The 25,124-nt window shown below is 40.4% G+C and overlaps 1 protein-coding gene across 15 annotated transcripts in view; it reads right to left on the reverse strand.

Annotated features, from left to right (window-relative positions):
- Positions 1-25,124, reverse strand: part of CELF4 (CUGBP Elav-like family member 4) — a 696,270-nt gene that overhangs the window by 288,396 nt on the left and 382,750 nt on the right. For all 15 annotated transcript variants that reach the window (XM_059873977.1, XM_059873972.1, XM_059873975.1 and 12 more), the window contains one exon: positions 13,645-13,693. In XM_059873977.1, the coding sequence (XP_059729960.1) occupies positions 13,645-13,693 (49 nt within the window). The remainder of the gene's footprint in view (positions 1-13,644; positions 13,694-25,124) is intronic.

A 25,124-nucleotide genomic window follows, 5' to 3' on the forward strand; every position in this document is an offset into this window, starting at 1 on the left:
GATGTCCCAGGGGAGCCCAGAGATATGGCCAAGGTAACTCAGACTGTTAGAGACAGAGCAGACACTTGAACAAAATGTTCAGCTTGGATCTTTAACTTGACTGTCCTTTCCTGCTGATAACAGAAGCAAGTGACAGAAGGAGCCCAGCAACATCCACCAGTTTAGTAACAAACATTACTATGCTGGGAGACCGGATGGATAATGCAGTCCCAAAGCATGGACGTGAACTAATGCCATCAGCACTGGTATAAATAGGGTGTCTGCATTTAATTAATAAATAATAGGCTCCAATGCTAATCTCCTTCTGCTAACTTTTTCTAAAGGTGCAATCTATTAATCACATATCACTGCCAGCCTGGTCACTTCTTTTTTTAGATTCAAGAGAGAATTAAAAAAAAAAAAAAAAACCAAAACAAACCAAACCAAAAAACCCAGCTAGAAGTAAATGGATCCTAAATACAGCAGAGAAATTGAACAGCACAGCCAGAATTATGATCCACTTCTGATTTCAATCCTTAGCTACAAGTTTTCCTCCCTAAGGACAGATATAATGCTTTAAAGAGAGAGTGAAAGCTTGCAATGTTGTTAAAGGTCACCATGTTACTGATGTCTGCAAAATGGAGGATTTCTGTCTCCTGATAAGTTACCCATGGAAATTCTGTCACTCCACACTGTCTGCAGACATGCAAACAACCATTTCCGTGGTCACTGGATAAGGCAGATGAGACATTTCTTTTGAGTCAGGGACAGCATAACTTTCTGAAAAGCTCTGAACATATCTACCTCTTTGTCACATGGTCAGAATAGAAAGACAAAAACTCAAGCAGGAACATTTGCGTTGGTATGGGCATGAGGCAAGAAGGAAATGACATCACTGGGACCACATAGGAGGAGCCAAGCAGATTTTATCCTCTGCATGGGAATATCTGCTTTCCAGGAGACTTCCCTTTTATTGCTCTGAATGAACTCCATTGTCCATAAACATGAGTATTTCCACCCATTCAGTTTTAAGAGAGTTACCCTGTTCTGTTTTTTCAAGGGTCTCTTTAAAAATCTGGAAAATTTTGCCCCAGGAAAAGATTGCCCCTTGTTTTTTTTGTGGGGGAAACTGGAGAAGGTGTACATATTTAGTTATTTGATGGAAAAATATATTCTACTCATTACATGTAATTGATCACCAAAATGTATCCTTACTAATTGAACTGAATTATTAAAAGCTTTTTAGAAGGTTCATATCAATTCCAACCTGTTTGATATCAAAGTTCTACTGAAGCCTCAAAAGAGTCATTCTCTGGCTAAATTTTTTTATTCTTCAGTCAAATACAAGCCCGAACTCTCAGCACAGATCATCTGGGGGAAATTTTGCAGTCAGTTTATGCAGAAGGTTAAATGAGATCTAATGATTTCATCTAGATCTAAACCCCATTCCGTTCCTTTTTATCTAGACAGAAACAACAGAATGGCTAGTGCTCCAGTGTTTTGGCCTTTCCTCTCAAAGTCCAAACTTCAAAAAGGGAACATTAGAGGCTCTAATGAAACCCCATTGCCTGTAATACCCGGGAAGACTGTGGGATCACACACTGAGATCAAGGAGAGGCAGGGATAAATTCAGTTCATTGCAGACACTGGATTAGAATTTCTGTTGTGAACATGATTTTTGACCTCTGTTTTGTTTCAGGTGGCCTTGGTCCCTTTGAAGAGGTCTGTAAAGATACAGTTGGTATTTAGGGACATCTATAGCCTTGCACTCTTGCTTCTACCACAGTGCCCACAGAGCTGCCTCCTCTGTAGCGAGTGGCATGGTGGCATAACAAGCTCCTTCTTGTGTCCCTCAGATATCTGCTAAACCTGAGATTTTCTTTCTGCTAGCAGGCTTGTACACCAAACACAGCTGTCTGGCCTTTGGTGTGATCACATACACCCACCAAGTGATGTGAGAGTGCTGGAGAATAGTTCTTGTCAAGAAGGAGGCTGTGCTGTTGACTTGGTCTCTTGTGTGCACTATTCAGGATGTCACTTGCTTTGTGTCAGAAGATGTGTCACCAAAAGGAGCTTTGCTCGAAGGCCATCCTACTGTTTCCTTGCCCTGGGCAGACCCTAACTACTCGGCCCCTGACCTGATCTACTAATTTCACTCCTAACTGTGCAGCCCAGAACAATTCTTTGAGTCACACCTGGGGAGATATTATATGATAGTTCTGTATCCAGACACTGCCTCTGATTGTCTTTAGAGACTAATTCTTTAAGGAGAGATGACTTTTTTCTGTTCTGTGCTGTACAGTAAGCCTGGTGTCATCATTCCTGGCTGGTCCTCTAGGCATTACCACAAGAAAGATAATAAATAATTAGATTTCTGATCTCGGAAGTGGAAAGACTGTGTTGGTTTACTCCAAAGTCTAAAGTCATTAAACTCACACAAACTTCATTCACCCTTGCCTGTGGTTCTGGCCCACTCTTCCACACCTCTGTTTCATTAGCTATTCATAATAATAATTATAGTCATAGTCATTTTGGGCAAAAAAAAACGAACAAGAAAGCAATACATCCAATGTACCTCAGGTTGTGGCGATAGAATTTCATGTTAAATGGCTGTCTGCTTGGAAGTGTTAGTGTATTGTGGTTTGTAATCAATGCATCTGGCCATTCATCAGTGACTCCAGAGATGGATAAAATAAAGATTGTGGGGAATTAATTACCATTTGTATGGCAGTTCATGGGCTGGAAGATTTTATTAACTAACAATTCCTGCATTTAAGGTTTGATGCTAAAAAGAAAGCATTCCCTCACTAAGGCATCTCCTAAGATACTTAAGTTACTTTTCCCTTATTTTTAACTCTCTTCCAGTTCTGTTCATTGGGCAGTCTCAACTTGTTCTATGAAACAAGCCTGCTCTGCCATGGAACATGTCCTGCTTACTTTCCACAAGCATCCATAGGCAGCTTCTCCTATGGGAAAAAGATGGAGCTGATTCCATCGTAAAAGTGTAAGGAATCAGCCCCACAAAGCTGGCTCCAACTATTTGGAAGAACATCATTATTTGGGGAGATTTTCAAAGGGAATATTTAGACACCCAAGGCCCATTGACTTTATGTGAGATTTGAGCAGTGAAACACATTTGACACTTTTGAACACCTCTATTTATCTAACCAAGTTATTTCTGTGGAACTAATGATTAGAGAACCTGAGCACCTAATAATCTTTAATGCATGTATCCTTGCAGCACCAATATTATTTTATAGAAGGAAACTGGAGTCAGAGCAAGATGTTCGGCCAATTTTAAGTGTATATTCAGACAGTCAAAGGTAATAATAGTCACCAGATAGAAATGGAGTGAAAATAATAGCCTGATCCTAAGTAACCTCTTCAAGGTCGAGGAGAATGTCTGTGGCAAGGCAAGAATTTAAGCCTCAGTCTTCCAAGCTGCAGTCTATTGCCCTGTGTAGAGATTTCTCTTCCTCTGTGCAGGATCAGGCTGCAAGACTGTCCTTAAAATTGAAAAGAAAGGAAACAGTCCCTCACTAATTGAAGCCAACTGTTTATCCTCCCTGAGGGAAAATGTTTCAGTGCAGTGCTGCCTTGAAAATTACCTCTCTACAAATGATATTACAAAGGGCCATATTCATTTTCTATCACAGATTCCAAAGCAAGCTGGTTTTAAAGATAAAAATACTTCTCTTAATTATGAAAACACAGTTTAAAGACACTGACGCTACACACCACTACTTTTAATTTTAAGGTTTTGGGAAGGTTTTCTTGGTTCACTTTCTGTCCTGAACATGTGAGTGGTAGCAAAGTAAAATACAAAAAATGAAAATGGAAATTGACTTTAAAGAGGAATTAAAACTGATCAGATAATCTCTATTGCTCAGGCTGTAGGGATGCAATCCCTTCTATTCTTCCCCTGATATTATGACGCAAACACATTAATGAAAAAATTTCCTTTTCTTTTTATGACAAACCCCCAACTTCTAAAATCCATAGTTTTTATAGAGCAATTTTTATTCATAGATCTTGCCTAGGGTTTCAGAAAAGTCAAGTATCATCCTTCATATGATACAGATAGAAAACTGTGGCCTGAAAAGGTGAAAGTTGCGATTCATCTTACCTCTCTTTAGGTGTCTAAAAGTGAGATATCTAAATCTAAGTTAATTGCCATAGGTTCATTCCTGATTCAGTGAGGGGAGAGAGAAGGGAAACTTTGAAGTACCATTTATCCGATCTGTCTTAGGACAGGATGAATCATAGTTTGGAAACTCCTCTCTCTCTCCACTGTCCATAGGAGGAGACTAGATTACTAACTTAGACTATATGCTTAATATTTTTGTGATAAAGCTAGAAAAAGTGAATTCTGCCTGAAGTAACATTCTAAGAACAGTCGCATAGTAGCCCTATTTAAAATTTCTTCAGTCCCTAAATCTAAGGCTCCTAAGAGGCCCAGAGATTCTGGGTAAAAGCAGTAGATACAGTTTACTCAGAGAGCTAAATTATTTACATAGAGAGATGTTCTGCCTCCCAAGCTGGTTTCATGTACATACTGCAAAATATATATATAGCAATTGCAAAATTCTGTGTATGTCACAAAGAAAAGTTTTCTTGACCTCCAGTATTTCCAGAGTCTTGAAACTTCTTGTGAGCTGTGATACTCTAACCTGAGATCTCAGCAGGCAAGAGGCAAAACCCTCCCCACTTGAACTCCCACTCAAAGGGAGTTTGTCTTTGTCAAAACTGGGCTGAGCCAGTCTGGGTGCCAACAGCTGAGAGTCCTGCCCGTGGTGCAGACATTTCCTAACTCCTGCTTACCAGAAATACCCTGAATTACTCTAAAGTCAAGGGGATTCGTGAGTCTATGATAAACAAGTGACAGTTGAGAGTAAGCAGGCATGTATCACAGAATCACAGAATATCCTGAGTTGGAAGGGACCCAAAAGTCCAACTCTTAAGTGAATGGCTGATATGAGGATCAAATCCACAACTTTGGCATTATTAGCCCCATCCACTAATGAACTGAGTTCACAACAACAAAAACACTGCTCCCCATCTTTATATGCTGAACACTGGACTCAGTTTATACCACGTGCAGCAGTATAACTGTACCAGGTCTGAAAACAACAACCTTGTTTACCCAGATTCAGGGTTTCAGAAGTGGTTAGGTACTTGATTGACATTGATCACACTGGGGGATAGTTGGATAAACAAATGCACATTAATTACATGTGTATGCCAGATTCATGTAATTCTAAGTTTCCAGAAAAATCTGAAATTTAAACCTGGAGTAATGGTGGCAGACAGGAAAAAAACCTCTGGGTACTTCCTTAGATTTTTTTGCTAAATACAGAACATGCCTCTGTGAAATAAAGGAAAAGAGCTCATTCAACAGAAGTAAGGACAGCACCAAGACCCTCATACCTAAGAGATTAGTGACTGCACAGGGGTTGTTAAAATAGCACTGCTCCAAGAGCTGCATTTGGACTCAGTGTAAGAACATTTTGATTCTTTGTGAAAGTCAGACTAAATACTCAAGGAAGAAGCTTGGAAAATATCAACAAGCAAATGAAATCTCTGAGGTGTGAGCATCAGTCACCCTTACTTTATTCAACATGGGCAGAAAAATGGCCCATATATTTCTTTTCCCCCAAATGTTTTTCTGGAAGAACAGCAAAACATGCCTTACTTTTTTTTTTAAAGGAATGACTGTATAACCGTAACTAGAAGTTCATCAGTGGAAAAAATACATAATGAATGGCTTGTTATTTCGACTCTTTTGTGAGACAGGTCATTAGAAACTTCATTTGTCTACACAGATTGCACTTATTCAGCTGTATTCTAATAAAATGCACATTGCTTCCAATAAAGGGAATGCATTTGCTATTGATGTGCTATAAACTACTATACAGAGAGGTGTTATTATATTCCTGTGTAATAACAAGCCAATTACAGTGATCAGCAAAACCTTTACAATAAAGTCAATGCAGGAGGAGTGATTATCATAATGCATTCTAACTGTTCAGTGCCATAAATGCTTTGCAATTAATTGTGGAGCGTATATATCAATGTGTTATTAATTCCGTATAAAACCCCATTGACAAGCAACCTTTACATTAAGAAAAAGATACTGGGATTGTTACATGTCCCCGAGTTCACCCAGGAGGCTGAACTGTATTTACAAAGGTAGGATTTTTTATAGGATTGTATTTTTTATTTCCTCCACTCTTCTCCTCCCACTGCTTCTTCCATTTTGCCCTTTTACAGAAGAAAACTCCAAATATCCCTCTGTGGTTGGAGGGCTCTTGATTACCCACTGCAGCTGATTTTTGGCCCTGTACACATCCCCCTGTGTACAGCTACAGGCTTTCATTGGTGCCTTAACCCTCTGACACTGGCAGCCTTTGCATGAATGCCAAAGGCACTACCTACAAGAAATGAGCAAATAAAAGCATACCACAGCCCAAGCAGACAATAAAGGAAGGGTGTGAAGGAGAAGGGAATCAAAGTTACATAACTGATCAAAAGTTCTGTCATAGCAAGAAACAGAACCAATATCAAAACCTCGAGGAGATGAGCTCCCCAGTCTCTCTCTCCTCCTTCTTGTCAGTAAATTGTTAGGTTACAGACATTTTTTGAAAAATGTGCAATGCGGTTTTTGGTTTTGGGGTTTTTTCCCTTTTATTCCCCTAATACTTGATTTTAAAAGGTTGTCCTTAGGACATGTGCTAGAACACAATGTCCTGTGGATCTTTTCCAATTCCTATTGATGGGCACACTTCCATTGATTTCAATCACCATGGGAAGGGCAAATGTGAACAAAAGTTTGATGTCCCTTATATTCTTTCAACATTTGACTGCAGAATGGAGCACATCAGCCTTCAGCAGAGTCATCAAATATAAAACACTACACGTGAGGATCTGCTGAAGCCCTTTTTCTCACCCAGAATTAAGTTTTAACAGAAAATGGAGAGCATTAATGGGGTCATCCAGGGCTACTTTGAATTAACTGATCCATTTGCATGCTGGTATACTCTCCCTGCTTGAAAATACAGTTTTCTGAGGACAACAGAGTGTCAGCTGTCAGTAGGGTCATATAGTGCTGAAATTCCACAATAAACCAAGAGATTTTGATTTCCCATAGACTGTAATTAGTCCCACAACCAGCTACAGCTAGGAAGACAAGATTTCCATGAGTACTGAAATGCTCTTTTTAGATCAAATTTATCTTAGGGCTGAAAGAAAAACACTGCAGGTGGTAAGAGATGTTCAGATCTGAAATAAAATCCAATGGACATGTTCGCAGATGCTCAAGTCTGTGGGAGACCTTAAGTGGCTGTTGTGGTCCTGGATCCAGCTCTTTCCCCAGCCCTTGATAAGACAAATAGGCTTCAAGGCACTGACATCTCTCCCAATACTCTAGCATCTCCTACAGCAATTTCTCGGGAGCCTCTGATAATGACACCAAGGTTTTCTGCTGGTCCTGACACTTCCCTAGCCTCTAAGGCAAGAAAGCTGCCTCCCAATTTAATATCAAAATTTTGCCTATGTTCTTGATTTTGTTTTTCTTTGATTCATGAGCTCGTCTTCATTTCTGATAGACTTTTTAACAGAACATAAGGTTTATTTTTAACCAGTAATTTGTTCTCTTTACTGTCCACACAGATATACTGCAATTCAGCTCTAATGGGTAATATTTAATATATAATTGATGAAGAAAAAAAAATTATATTTAAATGTGGGAGTATTTTTTCCAGATGCCTCCTGAAAGAAGTCAAAACCAGCTAACCAGGCTGGGTACAAATCTCTGGAAGAGGAGATGTATGAGATTTAGGAGGAGGATTTGACGTGGAGCTGAAAACCTCCTTTCAAACTGCAAGAGTTGACAAGAGGGGAGAGAGATGCTCTTTAAACTATTGAAAACACTGAGAGAAAGAAGAGGTAATATGAGACCCTGGGTGTAGAAAATGATTTTTTTCAGAGGTCCTGAGCCCAGAGTTCATACAATTTGTAAATGTTGCTCTACAACTAGTAGTCAGCATCTCCAGTACAACATTTTCAGCAAAGGCTGGGATTCATGTGTGGACCATTGCAAGTTCCTGTCTGTGCCATTTTCTACCTGAGCTATAAAAGATCAATGTGAGCCATACTGCACTCATTGTGATGTTGAAAGAGTTAATGGAGATGGGTTCATTGAGATCTTTTCCCCAGCTCTGTGATGGGAGAAAATTATCTTTTTCCCTAAATAATTTGCCAGCGCCACCTGCTTACTCCTGCTGAATGAGTGTGTAGACAATAAAAGAAAAAAAAAAACCAAAGATAAGCAGTTGAGGAAAAAGCTGTGGCAGGCCACATAAAGGTAGTTTATATGGATTGCACACTTGGAAGAGGGTATTGCCTCCTCCTGCTCTTCAGCTTCTTGGGTGGAAAGTCTTTTTAAGGTAAAAGATTGGAAACAGCTAGTAAAGTGTCTTCCAAAGAGCTTGATGTTGCAGGCACCACGTGTGGATCAGAACTAAGGAGGAGATGAGAGCTGCAGAGGTACAGCTCTGACATGTGCATAGCCCCAGACTTCAGGACTTCTCGCACACAGGCACAGCCCAGCCTTCAGCAGGGCAGAAGAGATGCTGAGCTCTGTCAAGACTGCCCTCTACTCTCTTATCCTTAAAGTCTTCCTCAGACTTTTCTGGTCTAAAGATCTGAGCAACCAATTTATTCTTTACAAAGGGCTTCTGAGGATGAAGGAAATCATTCCATGTGGGACAGCTATACCAGTGTGAAGCCCAAGTAATCTGAAGGAAACAAGTCTTGCTTGACTGCAGCACCTAAATAGGCCTAGATCTGGCTAGCTCCTGGATGGGAAACTTCCTGAGAGGTTTCAGCCGTCTGCACAAGCTGTGTAATTCTGATCAGTTAAATGGAAAACAACTGACTAACAAATAATTACTGGGCCCTAGGACAGATTGCCCTGCCACCCACAGCAGAAAACCAGCAAGTTAGAAACTACCTGCCTGAAGTAAGAATTAGACCCAGGCTTTTATCCTAAATGAAAATTTGGTTTAGAAAATATGGAGAGGCCGTTCTGACCCCATTATCTTCACCAAGCTAATGGAAAGGGTATAAAAAGAAGCAGAAAATCATGCATGAGAAAGGCACACTGTTTTGCCATTAACTCTAATTCAGTTCTTGAATATTTTGCTCTGAATCTGGAATAAACCATGACCAAACATAGTTTCAGACTTTGAGCATCAAGTAACAGGTAGAGAAATACTGCAAGTTAGTTGAAATATGAAGTCTGATTTTTGCCAAACAGCAAAAAGTGACACAGCACACTTCTCCCTCAAACATGCACAAAAGATAATCTGCTTGAAAGCAGAAACTTCAGGAGATTTCTTGCATGCAGAAATACTGCAGAAATACTGCAGTACAATGCACCACAGCCTCTCCTGTAAACCTCTTAACATTCTCTCTGCAGGACACTACACCCTTTCAACCCTAACCACTTTCTACTTTTCCTTTCTTTAGTCCAGGAAAACTTCTGTGTTTCCCTTCCACAGAATGCTGGAGGACCCCAAAACCACCACAAAACACATTTTGGTGGTGACATTTAAGCTGAGCCAGGGCAGCACACCGTGTACATCTTTGCATGGTTTCCTTCACGGACCTTCCTCTGTCCTTTGAGAGGAATGTGGGAGCAGTGGAGCATCTAAGCATCACTAACGGACTGCAGCTGGAGCAGCAGGAGAGTCCTTTCCTTTTAAAAAATGTTACTGCCTGTACAACATAGTGGGACCTGGGGGCTGCGTTTATCATAGGTTAACCCTGCCAGCCGCAGTGAGAGCTGCCTAGTGAGAGCTGGAGATATTGTGGATGAAATAAGAAATGGCTCCAAACTTTTGCCCCAAACCACAAAACAGACTTGAGATCATTCTCCAAGTTTGAGAAACTTTAAGTGATAAATACCTGCAGGCTATTTTTAGAGCTTAATATCAGACAAGGAGCTGAGGAAAACCACCTCCACCAAGATGAAAATAATAGTGATTTTAACAGTTTAGTTAGGAATTTTTTATGCTCAAAATTTTGATGTGGAGTTCTAGCTTACATCCCTAAAACTGTATTAGATTAACTAATCTCTGGCAAAGTAGTTTCCATATAGTCAAGATATAATTTGGCCAAAACAAAGGCCAATGAAAATTTATAACATATCCGTAATAGAGCTAGACTCTCAATGTGATTTTTCATGACAAAATATGGAATTGCTCGCTTTCTATCATATCCTATCAATTCTGTTACTGTAAAAGTATAACATCCCAAAGGACTCTGACCTTCTGATCAGGTATTTGAAGCTTTATCAAGAATTTTGTAAAAGGAGTAGCCCTATAGAATACTTTGTATCTAGACTATCCACATACATGCACAAACAAGCAGGAACGTGAAATGTAAAATTTTTAGAGTAATTGAGACTATTTCCCTAGAGAAATATATTGAGGACACATTAATTTCTATTTCCCATGGGATTAGGCAAATGTAAATAATGCCAGTTTTTGTTTAAAAGGTTTTCGCATTTTGTTTTGCTCAAAGTACAATATGGAGACTAACAAAAAAATAATAAACCCAGAAAAATTATTAAGGCCACTCACCATATCTATTTTGATGGGTTGACTGTAATTTTTGACAAACAGTATATTGAACACTTTCCCAAACTTAGATAGTCTAAATTCTAGCTCACACACACTAAATGCTAACACTCACTTTCATTTCAACGGAGAAGACACAGGGAGGGTTAAAGACCAAAAAAAAAAAAAAAATCCAGACTTCAGAACAACAAGAAAAACTGAGCTTAATCTGGTTGAAGGAGAGAATAAATTTGTGACTCTTATCACCTTTTACTTGTGGAAGAACTTGCTGAAAAATTCAAAGATTCTTGTTTTAGTAAAATGCAAGTATTTGTCCCGAAAGAAAACACAATCTCACTTCCACAAGAATATTGCTCAACTTTTTCAGAAAAAACTTGCTTGCAAACTGCAGTTCCAGAGAACATCGCATTTTTTTCATTAACACTGTGGCCTGGCACCAGAATTCCCCTTAATCCAGGGCATCTATTCCCCATAATCCAGAGTGTGGATTTTGGGCAGACCAAAGACTCGTGTAACGTGGAAGAGCTGCTTCATTTCCCAAGCCCCTCTCCTCCCCTATGTCCCATCCTGATAGAGGGACAGGGTATAACAAGCCACAACTTAAGTTCCTTTGTTGTTGAGGCTGACCTTTATCTTGCAACCCTAATGAAGCCTTTTGATGTGCTCCTAAGACACACGGCCTCCTTTTTAGCATTCTGTTTGCTGTGCCTGCTTTAACTGGTGGGCTCTTGAAGAACGTAAGTTTTCATACAATGCCTCCCTTGGGTGCCAATTGTTCTTTTCTCCCACAGCTGCCCTTGAGTCATGCCGTCCTGGAACATCACCAGCCCAGAAGCAGCTTGTCAGTGGGGAATTAGGACAACGTGTCTTTCACACCAATGATGAGAGCACCCGCTTGGCCTCTGCATTATGATCACCACTGACAGAAGAAATGGGGGAGCAGACTGGATGGGAAAAGATGAGGTTTGTGTAAGATGAGGAGATAATTAGCTAAAATACAATGGGGAGGGGGGCACGGGTGTGATAATGTGGAATCAAGCTGCCACTGGAGCCCTTTGCAGTTCAAGCCACTGCTCCTGAAAGCAGCTGCCCTTAGCAAAGGAGTTTGAAAACCCTTCCCAGAAAGCCAGCCATGTGTTCTCTATTACTGATTTGCATTAAAAAAAAAAAAAAAAAAGAAAAAAAAAGAAAAAGATTGGGAGCTACATACCCTGTAGGCGCACTGAGCAAATTGGCCAGCCTAATTATTATTTTTTGGTATGTCTAATTAAATGGAGAAAAGGCCCTCCCTTCACTCTCGCTGTCGGCACGAACTCCACTGGAATGTGCTTAATGTCCCCTCATTTGCCCAGGCAGCTGAGCCTTTCCATTTTCCCCTTAGAGATTGGCATTGACATCTGCCCATGGGTTACCCAATCCTACTCAGACACAGAGCCAGATCATCAGACAAGGAGGGAAAGGGAAAGAAATTGACCTGGTTCTATTAAAAACACTGGACAATGCTGGAGGATGTGACAAGTCTTAGTTGCAAGTCAGAAATGTGCCCTGGCCCTTGAATGCAGAACTTGCCAGATCCCATCAGACACTTTCCACCCTGTATTAACCAAATTCCCCCAAATTTTCATAGAAAGGTTCTGAAAGGGCAATATTTGTCTCTGAGATTTCTGGTGCTTTTCTAGCACTCAGTTCTCCTGATCTGCAGTTACACAGCACCACAGCCAGTCCTTACAGAGCCCCTTTTGACCTGTGGTTTCACCAGCCTGTTACACCAACCCTTTAACCACAAGCTATGTACAAATTCTCCCAACAGCTTTAGTCACTGTAGAGTTTCAGCCTCACACTGACGCAGCCAAAGTCCCTGAAATCCACAGCTTTCAAATGAAAAGAGAGAGAACATGGTGCCTTTTCTCTGTGAGGCATTTTTCTCCTTTTAAATAGTTGTTGCCGGAGATTTCCACTAATGCCAGCACAAAGATAGTCATCCCACAAATGAAGAGTTTATATTTATGGTGGAAATTGAAAAGTTTTCAGACATCTAAGAGCCACATCATTACTAAATGACAAAATCTACTCCCACATTTATCAGATACATAAGCACTAGAGATTTTCACTGAAGAGATGAGGAAAAGGCTCTCTATTTTTTTCCCAAAGAGATAGGGATAGAGAGGAAGAGAACATGTCATTATATATATATGCGTGTGTGTATATATATATATATATAAATATATATAAATGTACAGACACAAGAAAAAAAATAGCAGGATGGTAATTTATCCAGCATAACAGACCATCTCACACTCTCTCAGTGATCTGTGTGTTTGATCTGACAAACAGGCTCCTATTAGAAGAGTACGGTGAAGTATCACCACATCAGTTCAGGTAAAAAACCTTTTACAGGAAACACCTCATCACTGGTGATCTATTGAACAATCACTTAACAAAGCCTTCCAAATCCACTGTGTAGAATGGAAAAGCAAATACCAGCTCCTGATTTCAGCTATACCTGTGCAAATCCTGAATAACTCCCAAGGTCTGAGAGAAGTCTTCAGTTTCCACAACAGGTTTATCCAGATAAGCTGATACAGGTGCAGAAAACTCTGCCAGCTCAGAATTTGCTTTTTCCAGAAGTAGAAACAACATTGTTAGAGAAACCATAAAATATCTGCTTTATCCTAACCAAATTAAATACCTCTACAGCTCAGCCTGACATAGGCTTGAAAAAACCCCCACTGCTGTCCACTGCTGTTAAACTTTGTTAAGTCAGTGCCTGATGCTTCACTTCTTAACGAGGCAGTTATTTGTTTCTCAGGCAATCGCTGGCACCTGCCTGCCTTTTAAAATCAAATAATAATTGAATATGAGGAAAGTGAGACGAAGTAAAGGAGATTTAATAAAGAGAATCTTTGCTGTGGAGGGAATTTCTTTGGCAGTGATTACGTTACTAATTGATCAGCACATTGCCTGAGAGAAGCCAGAGACAACAATTATATTTAGCACAGTGGCTGAAAGCAATGCAGTCAACTACCTCCTCGGCTTTCGCTGTCCGCTGGCTTCACCTGGATCGGTCTGTTCATCTGTAAGGAAGAACAAAGACAGACATGTAATTAATGGAGGAGTCAGACATTCATATACAGAGGCTTGCTTTGCTTCTTCACTGCGCATCATAATTAGCACCAGAATTTACTCCACAAGGTGGGGGGGATGGGGGGGAAGCAATTAGTAAACAAAGAACTAACCAGTGCAGGCTGCGGCTTGGTCTGAGGCAAATAAATCAGTGTCACTCCTCTTACCCAACAGTGGCTTTGTTGAATCACATTGGGAGAGGGATCTGACTCATTTCACACAGGTCATGAAATTTTAAATGTAACTTTTAAAATGTCTAATAGTTTCCCCTGGAAATACTGGTGCATGACAGCAAAAATGCTTTGTCAGAACATCAGGACCAGTGAAACTTAAACTGCAAAAATGTCTTGAGATTGGCGTGATAGAAAGGAAATTGAAAAGCTAATTCCACTTCTACTGTTAGCTCAGTAGGATAGTCATGTGTAACATAGCAGCCTCCATTTCAAACCTGGATTTGGATCTAATTTGTCCACATGCTGCAAGAGTATTGGATATTGAGAATTTTCTGGGACTAGAGGGCCAGATGTTTCTTCTATTGCTTTTTCAGATATCTTTTTCCTTTCTCATATCACAATATAAGTAGGTTTAAAAACCTTGCCACTATGCTGTGAATCGATTGCTGTTATTCAAATTATCTGTCTCTCACTTAACAAAATCATTGGGGACCATCACTATCCCCAGAGCTGCTCACTCCCTGGAGAGAGGGCAACAGATGCTCATAATGTTCTTCACTGGCAGTGCCTAACATGATGTGGGTGCTTGAACAACAAGGATGAGGGTATACCACTCCTATCAATAGCCAGAGATGCAGACTGGATCAGAACCGGCAAAGAATTTAGACTGAAAGCCCTTTCCTGCCTCATACTTCTTGTTTCATGAAGCAATCAATACCCTGTGCAGATGGACTATTCAAAATATCTTTCTGTGTGTGACCACCTCTGAGCAGAATGAAAATATCTTTTTGATTTGTCAACCAACAAAGAAAGTACAAGTTCAAACAAGCATCACGAGGAGCATGAGGTCAGGAGGCAATAGGAATCTCCTAACATATGTCTTCCCAATAAAGTCAGACCACAAATTGGCTGATGAATATCACAGAATGCCTTCAGGGAATTAATCCATCTCTTATTTGTGGCTAATCATAGTTGGGCAGCAAGGCCATTAGTTTTATTTTTCCTTTTTTTTTTTTTTTTCCTAATTTTCCCCTTTTTTTTTTGAAAAGCGCTTCATAATAAGTTAGATTTATTCTAATTGCTTCTGCACACATTTTTAGTAACAACAAGTTATCAAGCTGGCTGACAAGTAGGTTAAGATGATGAAGAGCCTAGCAGATCCTGCTCTATTGTTGTCTCTAGAGGAAAATGTACTTATCCATAAAATGACTACAGTTAGATTCACACTCCGAAGAGAAGGATCCATGGCTCAGATGCTACTGAGCAGTTCCTGCTCTCCTCTATGCCTTTACCACCCAACAAAATCCAGACATCTGAAGTGCTAAAACCAAGAATCTGGTAATAGCTAAACCTTGTATCAGCCCTTGCTTCTGCCACTGCAAAGACCAGTTGCTCACAGAGGTACCACAAGGCATTAGCAGGGCAGAGGTGATGTATGAAGCAGCAGCAGGAGGACGGATATCCTGCCACAGGGCTCCTTTATACCCACATGTGAGCAGCTAGCTATTACTCACATTTAAAGGTCTGACACCACACAGGTGAGGAGAGTACTCAATGTCATGTAACCCCAAATGTGTAGAAAGTGTAAATCTAAGCCCCTCTTAAGCTGGGTGTTTGAGGCATAAACCACATAGGGTCTTTTGCAGTGCCTGTTCCTCTCTACTGATTGTGGAGGTTGTCTTTGCATTTAGACTTAGCTGATATGAATCCCACCTTGCTTCTCATGTGCAGGACAATTCCTTGGTCACTTTCCTCAGCTGCTCAACCTCTGGCTGTGTTTGCAGCAAGCTGGTGTTGGCCATCCACGTGCCAACGTCTGACTCGAGACCTGATTACTTTAAACACTTGCCCCCTCATTCCAAATTATGGGCTCCTGATAGGAGCCTCATGGCTAATCCAACCCCTATGGTCAGAAGAGGGGGGTCAGAGGTCCCTGGTGTTCATTCCAAGACAGCCAGAACCTGCATCCTAAGCAGTCAGTAAGAGAAATGGTCACAGTAACCAGGAATTTACAGGAGGTGTGCAGCATACAGCCTCGAGACACAAAGTCTGGAGTCCAAAGGGACACAGCCTTGACACACAGAGCATCCCATTAATCTACCCACGTAGCTACTGATCTGAATTGTGCTAAAGTCCATGAAAATTTGCACTGAGTTCAAGCAAATTTTGGATCCAGCTTTGAGAAAAACTAGGCAGATTTCATCCTTCTTTTTGAGTTGAATAAAGTCAGTTTGCACAACGCAGAAGACACTATCAGGCCCTTTGGCAAAAATGAAAGGCGGCAAATATGTGTTTGGACTTTGGCTGGGTTTTTTTTGGTTTGTTTTGGTTTGGTTCTTTGTTTTTGTTTTTTCTTTCTGATACTGAGGAGTGAGAAAAAGCTGAATTCTGAAGAAAATTCAAAAAAAGAGTGAGAGAATAAGCATCCAACAGAGGAAGAAAAAACTGGGGAAATTAATAAGTAAAAGGCTAGTGTAATTTAATGTACACTATGATTTATACACTTGACAATTTCTTTATAGACCAAAGAGAAAGTGCTGCCTGAACGGAGCCCATAATACAAATTGAGATCATCTTGACATGAAAGACACCAATTATAGGGAGAAACACTGAGAGGAAAATAATTAAGTTTCCTTTCTCCATCTATGGAATTTTTTTTTTTTTTTATACAGACACTCTGGGAGCAAGGATCTGTCATGGGGACCAGAAAAGGGCTAAGTGGGAAAATAAAATGGCAGAACAATGCAGCTTTGTAACGCTGGGGAAATGCCTTTGCAGGGAGAAGGGTATTCAGAGATTCAAGTTCCCTGTTTATTCTTTATCTGGAAGTGGCCATAAGTTAAGTGGAATGAAACCAAAGTATATACTCCAAAATGCAGCCTTCTGAAGAGTGTTTGGGGAAATAGTGATATGGACATCTTTAATATGTGTCCTGTCTTGGTGGACCCTGAGAGTGTGACAGGAGAAAAAATATTTTCCAGACAGCAAATCTGATTAATACCATCAGGAAATCCACCTGGGATCTGTGGAATTACAGATGTGGCTGTAAGGTGTTATTAAACCCTGTCACTAGAAGGCTTCAAAAGGGATTTGGCTGCATGGGAAAAGACCTAGGGCAGGCTGACCCAACATCTGAACTGGTAGATGGAGTGAGTGCACTGTAAAGCTTTCCTCTAGGATGTGCCACACTCTTGTTGTTTCAGTGATTCTTCTTTCAGTGATCCTTCTTTCCTGTGCTCATGGATGCTGCCATTTGAAATATGATCATGCTTCCTGTTCCATGTTATCCCTGTTGGGGTGCCACTGAGAAAGGAGTAAATTGTTTTACCATTTGTTAGTCCCAAAAAGCATTAATCTCCTCTTTAAATTTGCTACCATCCTTTAAGACCTGACTAAAATTTTTATTCTCTCCTTAATATGGAGATATCTAACTTTATGGTACCAGAATGCTCTATAGTTATAAAACCATTATAAATCAGGACAATTTTTATCCTCCTTCATGATTCAGAGTCCCATTTGGCCAAAAATTTACTTTGAAGTGCTTTGCTCAACAACAATTTTGTAGCCAAGATGTGCTGAGGACCACTGAGGAACAGAGATTTAGGCAAGAGCCAAATAATTTAATCTGGATCTCTGGTTACCTATATAGACACAGTTTTCAGAGAAGTGGTGAGAGAGAGGCACGCCAGAGTTTTATGCACAACTGTGTTCCCAGTGTAGAGTCAGGACAAGCCTGTGGCTCAGGTTCCCCATGTGTACTGGGAAGAAGAACCATGGCAGCTATGAATAGGCCTATTTCAGGAAGAGGGGTTGTTTCCTTTTCCCACAAATGCCATAAATATTTGTGTCAATGGTGGAGTTAGAACTTCACGTGCATCACACTTCTCATTTTCTTGTGATTCTTTGCATGTTCATCTATGATGAATGCCACCCTTACTATCACCTTTGCAAACCTGAGGCAGGGTGATCATACTTGCTACACTTCATATCCTTCATTTTGGGTTGTCCTTTCTTCTTTTTTGCCAAAAAATCAACCCATCCAAATTATGCCAGATGTCACCATCTCCCACCAAATTGCCACTGCCCCACCTACCCCCAATTCTCCCAGCAAGTAGAAACACAATATCATTTTTCATGTCCAATTACAGCCACTGTGGTGCCACTGTTAAAAGACAGCGCAGGTACCCCTGTCAAAAAGGGTTTGAGTTACAAGAAGCGATGAATTATAGCAAGCCCTTTTTCAATTCTCCACAGAAATGAAATGTCAGAGCTTGCTGCTGTATTTTTCTCAGCACCACCAGCTACAGGCCACTGCAGGAATTAGACAGGGGACAGACGCTTTTCTGCATCATGATTTTTCTTTTCCTAAGGTTGTCGTTTTTTTCCCCCACCAACCTTTCTCTGCTCCCTCTGGCTTTGATATTAATTTAGAGCAGGTAGAAGGATCACCTGGGAAAGAGGAGTAGGAAGCAGAGACAGCTGATTTCTCACTGTCTCCATCTTTCTTCCTCTCACTGTTCCTACCACACTTTTCCTTCTTGTCTCACCCACTTTTTCATTGCTCATCAATGTACCTTGTGTTTTTAAGTAGATCTAAAACTCTACATGAGAATGGACAAATACAGAAATTAAAAAAAAAAAAAACTTAAAAATATGGAGCTATTCTGAATATCTTAAAATGTGCTCTGAGACAGGAAGAAAAAGGGAAAAGATGAGGAGATTACTGAAGATTAATTAAACGCCACTAACAGGAAGATCATGACCAAGCAGAAGAGATGTTGGAGATAATCTGCTGGTTGTGCTTAAGGATGATGTCACTTTAGGAGACAAAAGGTTATTCTAGAGCTTGTGTGCTTTATAGAACCATGGAAGATTTTCCTGCTGATCATATGAATAATAATAATAATCTTTCCACCATCCTTAGAGGTCTTAAAATAATTGAATACTCATTGAGGACATATTGGGGGCTTTGGTTTGTATCAAGAACCATGATGAAAGTATATCTGCTGCCCATGTTTCTGGAATTTTCCAAAAATGTAAAAAAAAAAGTAGAGGTGCTAACCTCTGGCAAGGCCTATTTCCAGCACTCTGCTGGGTTTCTGGGTGATTTTGGACACATTGTTACATCTGCCTCTTTCTCAACTTTTATTCTACTTAATGAAGACAAAGATATCATCATGTAATATGCAGGTGGTTGATGGAAAAAAAAAAGTATCTAAATTCCAATTTTAAACAAACAAAAAAACCAATAAACAAACATCCTGTCATTTCTATGCTTGAATAATGTGGACAGATATAACAGCAAATAACAAACTCTTCATTCTCACTGATGTTGTGTTGTGTTTGGTATTGTTCAGGCATCAGCCTCCTAAACCGATAATGAAACTCAGCTGTGAGCTAATCATGACGGATGCCAGCTAGCAGGTCTTAGCAAAGGTTTATTGGGCACTCCTGCATCTCTGTAGCTGCTGGTTAACTTCATGGAAAAAAAAAATCCCAGAGCAATTTCTTCCCTAAAAATAATATGGTGTTCTTGATGGTCTTGTGACATAGCTCAGATGTTAATTTGAGCTAGGAATAGATTAATACCTGCTGTGAAATTTTAAGAAAATATGTTTACTATTTATTTCTTTGGTGGGTTTTTCTGTTTCAAATCTCTCCCCAAAACACTAAAAGGAATTTCATTTTACCATTTCTGCCGACTGAGTCTGCCATGAGTCTTTTTTGAGTCTGCCATGTACACAATAGTAATTTCTCCAAATTCAATACAGCCATTTATGTGAGCAAAGGTATTGGCAGGAATGTGTTTATGGGACTGGGTCATAATTTTTAAAGCATTGAACAAAATCTGCCCTGATAGAGAGCCCTAAGGAAATGCAAAGTATATCAGTGTCAAAGTTGGAAAAGCTGAGAAAATCACCTACAATTGAATTGTGTATGTGTAATTGCAAAGTTCAAGTAAATCACTCTGTACCTGATTCTGAGTGACATAATTGAATTACAGTGATCTAAACTAGATAGCCATAAGCATGAATCCAAAGCAATCTCCTTTCTCTGAAGAAAAAACAAAACAAAGTCAGGGCTCAGGTGCTCAGCTCAGGGAAATTTCTCCAAATGCTACAGAATCAGGAAAGTTTCTTCACCACAGGTTAGCTACACAAGTAGACACCTATATTTGTCTATTTCAGCTGTAATGCATAGAGCAAAAACCTGTCCTGAAGGGAATAGAGGTAAGCGTTGTGCTTGCATGGATTGATGTGTAATTACACATTAACTATATTTACTGTGGGCACTCCAAATTGATACAATGTTGGATTAACAAAAGAGTAAGGAGAGGATGTGCTTTGAAAGTTTGTTTAAAAAAAACCCCAAAACCCCCCAAACTAAATCACATAGGTTTGCCTTGCTAGTAATGCATTGCCTCTGAAATGACTATCCCAAACCTCATCTTGGTAAAGGACTCTCAGTTCCTCCCTGCCACCCTCTTCCCCTCCTGTTGAGATGTGTACCATAGGTACATTCACAAACAGATGACAAGACCCGAAATGGCAACGTGTGAAATATGAAAAAAACCCTATTGAAGGGTCTGACCTTTCCAAATCAGTCAATGCTCTGGTGCCTACCCCTGAGAATAATTGCTACCGGCCATCCCTGCTCTCTGAGAGTATTTTCTATATATCATATAAAACATATTATAACCCATCTGTCTACTATTGATTCATCTTTCTCCTTTTCTCCTGTGTGTAGATGAACCTAGAGGGGTTCCAGTTCAGTTCATGCTCACATGCACAAGCCTGTGGTTTCAAATACAAAACTTCTTCCTCACTGAACAGTCTGGGCTTGAGTTTGAAGAAACTGCTAATCTTGTTAATAGGCAACTACAGACTTTCCAATACAACAAATCATTTTGTTTGTTCCTGGGGTAGCTGAGCATGTAGTGTGTAATCTTATGGTGTCTCTGGTTTTAAAGGAAGTGTGATAGGGTCAAGGGAGAGCTCAGTCTTCAGCACGTTTGAGGACAAAACACAGGATGCTTGGTGTGAACTCTCATTTTCCAAAATGAGAGAATCATGACATCGTTTTTAGCTTTTTTTTTGTTTTGTTTTGTTTGGTTGGTTTGGTTTTGTTTTTTTTTTTTTTTAGTATTTCTGTCTCATAAATATTGTTTATTATGCAAATCTGCATGTGAAACAGACAGCAGGAGATTCCCTTTAAGTTTTGGGCAGTCACACTGTAAAAATGGTGTTCCATAGGTCTATTTTCACTCACTAGATTATACTGCCACATGGTACCTTAGTGACTAAGGACAGAAGATGATGCCCTGATCACCCAGATGGGTGTTCACTCATGGATCTTGCTTGGCTCCTACGTTTGACCTTTTTTTCCTGGAAAAGAAGGGTTTCTTGTGGACAGTGACTTTTGAAAAGTTGTCTGTAGCCCCAGATCCCTTACATGAGTGAGAAATCCCTGAACATTTAGTGAGTACACTCAAGCATGTCAAGAGGCCCAGGACTGTCCCTCTGGCCATGCTAAGCTACATAAAAGGGTCTATTTCTAGGTCTATCCTGACATAAGAGGTATAACTCGAGTGAACATGCTGCTCATTAAATCTCATTTTCTGCTGATATGATGAGTTACTACAATGTGAAATTTTGTTCATAAACACATCAAATTCTTATATAAAACTAAGTCAGTCTTTTGCTGTTGTTTCCTCCTTTCTTCCCTAGTATCAATAGGGATTTTTTTTTTCCACAATACCATCTTTCTTCTAATTTCCTTCTCAAGTTTATTTCAAGACAGCTTGCATCCAAGCTATCTTGATATACACCTTCTATCAAAAATCATTCTTCTCTATCCCTAACTTTTTCTATTAGCCAACTTAGCATGTATTGAGTAAAAAGAGACCTCATTGTCTTTCACTGTGATCCCAAACTCCTTCAAGGCAGAGTAACAGTGTAGTCATAGAATGATGGAACAATTAATGTTGGAAAATATCTCTAGGATCAACAAATCTAATTGTTAATATAACACTGACAAGTCCAGCACTAAACCGTGATCCCCAAATGTCCCATCTGCGAGCTTTTTGAACACTTCCAGGGATGATGGCTCCATCACTTCCCTTGGCAGTCTGCTCCAATGATTGACCATTCTTTTGGTGAAGAAATGTTTCCTAATATCCAACTTCAACCTCCCCCAGAAGGTCTACAACTTAGACCATTTCCTCTCTTATCTGGAAGAAGAGATAAACCTCCACCTGGCAATGACCCCCTTCCAGGCAGTTTTAGAGAGTGACAAGGTCTCCCCTGAGCCTCCTTTCTTTCAGGCTGAGCACCCCATTTCCCCCAGCATGTGAAGGCAGTCCATACAGACACAACAAATACAGCCTCACCCTAACAAGCATGGATCCTTACCCTGCAGATGGCTAAATGCATGTACGAGGCATCACAGCATTTAAATGAGCGATGAGAACATGTACTGAGGGTCCTGGATCAGTTTTGCAGTGCTCAGCTAAGGTGTTGTTGCTGGTGGTTCTCTCTCTGTCTGCCCCTCCCAGCTGAAAGCCTCCCCTCAGACTGTGGTCCCACAGGTACTCCTGGTGTTATTTTGCTGCTGTCTGTTGTGTAGGTGTGGTGCTCTCTGCATGTGGGTCACACCATGGTCACACAGAGCCCAAGGGACTCCTCAGCACGGACATGAGCAGGGCAGCAATCAGATCACAGAGACAGCTGGTCCCTGAAGGCATTGTAGACACAACCCTTGTTCCCTCACTAGGAGATGAGCATCTGCTCTTGTCTCCAACTTATCCTGAGCCCATGACCTCTGGCTATTGGAACTTTCCTGCTGTGCTCTTTCCTCTCTGAGCTTTATCTCTTCTTCTGAAGCAAGACCCAAACGTTGCCTTTGCCACTAATGGTTGCTTGGCTTGACTCTGCAGACTTTAGGCAAGGCCAAGGTCCATTGACTTCAGTGCTTTGAGTGCAAAAAGACCTTGGCCACCATCCATCCAAGAAGATTAGACCTTCTGTGCTTGTAGCTTTGTATGCCTGGCCACAAAGATAAGAACCACAGCCAGCCCTTTTGCCTATGGAGAAATGCTTTCCACAGCGTTGCCATTTAACAAACAACTGAGTAAGCTGTGTAAATTAACTAGCTGCTTTCACCCACTGCCAGGACCATGAAATACAGGCTCTCTCACTGATCTAAATGTGCAGGTAGCTTCAGAGCATGACTTTAAACACAGCCTCTCCAAGAAGTGAAAGAGGCTCTCACCAGGTTAAGATTCAAACAGGGTTTTCGTTGGTACTGGGCTAGAGTCACCCTGAGCCAAAAAGTGTTTTTCCCCATCCCCTGGTCCTGCCTTCAAGGTTAGTGTGTTCACTCTTTTCCTCTGATGCTAATTTCCCTTTTTTCAAAGGTTAAAGTCACCTGCTTGCTGTAGTATAACAGAGAGCAGACCATTACCTCAATTCTGAACAACAGGAGGTCCAGACCTAAACCTATTCCAAGTAGAATGCTCTGACATTTCTGCAGCACAAGAGCTTCCTTCTAAAGGTGTATCCCTATCCTATGCAGGTGTTATGGTTGTGCTCTCCTTTCAGCCCTATTAACAAACAAATAAACTTTAGTATTTTTTTTTTTTAGACAGCCTGAAACAAGTTCCTTTTTGTAAGAGCCAAAATGAAGGATGCAGGACTCCAGGAAGCTCTTCAAAATGCAGTTTATTCCATTCAAGATGTTACAGCCGTCCAGGGTGGTGGGCGGCTGATCCTGTGCTTACAGCTGTCAGCTCCAGCTGCAGGCAGGCCTGGAGACCTTTGGCTTTGGTTCCATTGCATTATAAACTTTTCTTTGCTGAGCATCCTAATACAGTAGAACCAAACTATACCTTAACTTTTATCTATAGCCTATCATAACTACTAAAATTACCATATTCATGTTACTATTCTCCAATCATTAAAAGTCAGTACATTACAGTTGAAGCTAGAAGTTGTTTTTCAGTTTTCTTGCAGTGGAAAATTCTGAGACTTTTTTTCTACTTGCAGCTTTGCTGAATTGTTTGCCTGTGTTATCTTTCTGCTTGGTAAAAACATCTTCTTGTTTGAGGTGGTTTTATCCTTTGCTCTAAGCCATAAAACCCCTTCTAACTAACATCCCCTTTGCCTCCTTGGTTATCCAGTCAGACTTGCTCAGCAAGTCTTTTCTTCTATATCAATACTTGCTTCCATCTCTATTCCTTCTTCAGATTCTACATTTAAAAACCTTTCTGCTAAGCATACATATCTGTGAGACTTTCTTGTCAAACTTTCATCCCTCCCAACACCATTTGAGCAGAAGTACCCCCAGCAGCCATGCCACCTTATCCACTGACTTGTCTAAGCTGGTTTGAAATCACATCTCAAATTAGATGTGTGAACACTTTGTTCTGATGATAAGCCCTTTTAACTGTGCAGTGGATCAGGGCTCCTGAGCTGGCAAAAGGAAAATAAGACATAATTTTACAAAAAAGAAAACAAACAAGGAAACACTCAGAGGAAGAATAAGATTATCTTAGTTTTGATAGTGCCCCTTTAGAGAAAATCTTCTGTGAGGGGACTTAGAGTATTAACTTTTTCTTCTGTGCTCCTTCACAGCTAGGAAATGAATATGGGGTATGATTTTAAGACCATCCAGATGCTCAAGTTTGTTCTCAGTTTCTAACAGTAAGTGAATAACCACAAGCTGGAATCTTGCAAATTTTAGTAAAGCCTTCAAAAAGGGGAAAACCAAAAATCCATAGATTCCCAAATATTTCTTGAGTTGGGAAAAGCATGGAAGGCTTGAGAAAACCCAAAAACTGAAACAAAACCCCACAATCATTCCAGATTTCAGACCCTCAGTGCAATTCTCTGTACCAGTTTCAGCCTGTGTCAGGCCCTCCTGTGCAAAAGGAGCTACCTCTCACTCCCATCTATGTATAACTGCTATCATCTGGTCCTATGTTTTGACAATTATCTGTAACATAATTACCAGACTGATGAGTCTTGCTGATTAATTATGCCATCTTTCAAAGTTGATCTGGGTACTTAAAATAAACAAACACCCTGCTTGGGTAACAAAGGTGATTTTCTCTCTCTGTTCCAGGCTAGGAACAACAAAGGCTAGGAAGCTCATTCTGCTATGTAGGGATGTGGTCAGAGACTCCCAGAGATTGGTTTCTGATCTGTCATTC

The sequence above is a fragment of the Haemorhous mexicanus genome, chromosome Z (genome assembly GCF_027477595.1).
Source record: "Haemorhous mexicanus isolate bHaeMex1 chromosome Z, bHaeMex1.pri, whole genome shotgun sequence".
Classification (NCBI taxonomy): Eukaryota; Metazoa; Chordata; class Aves; order Passeriformes; family Fringillidae; genus Haemorhous; species Haemorhous mexicanus.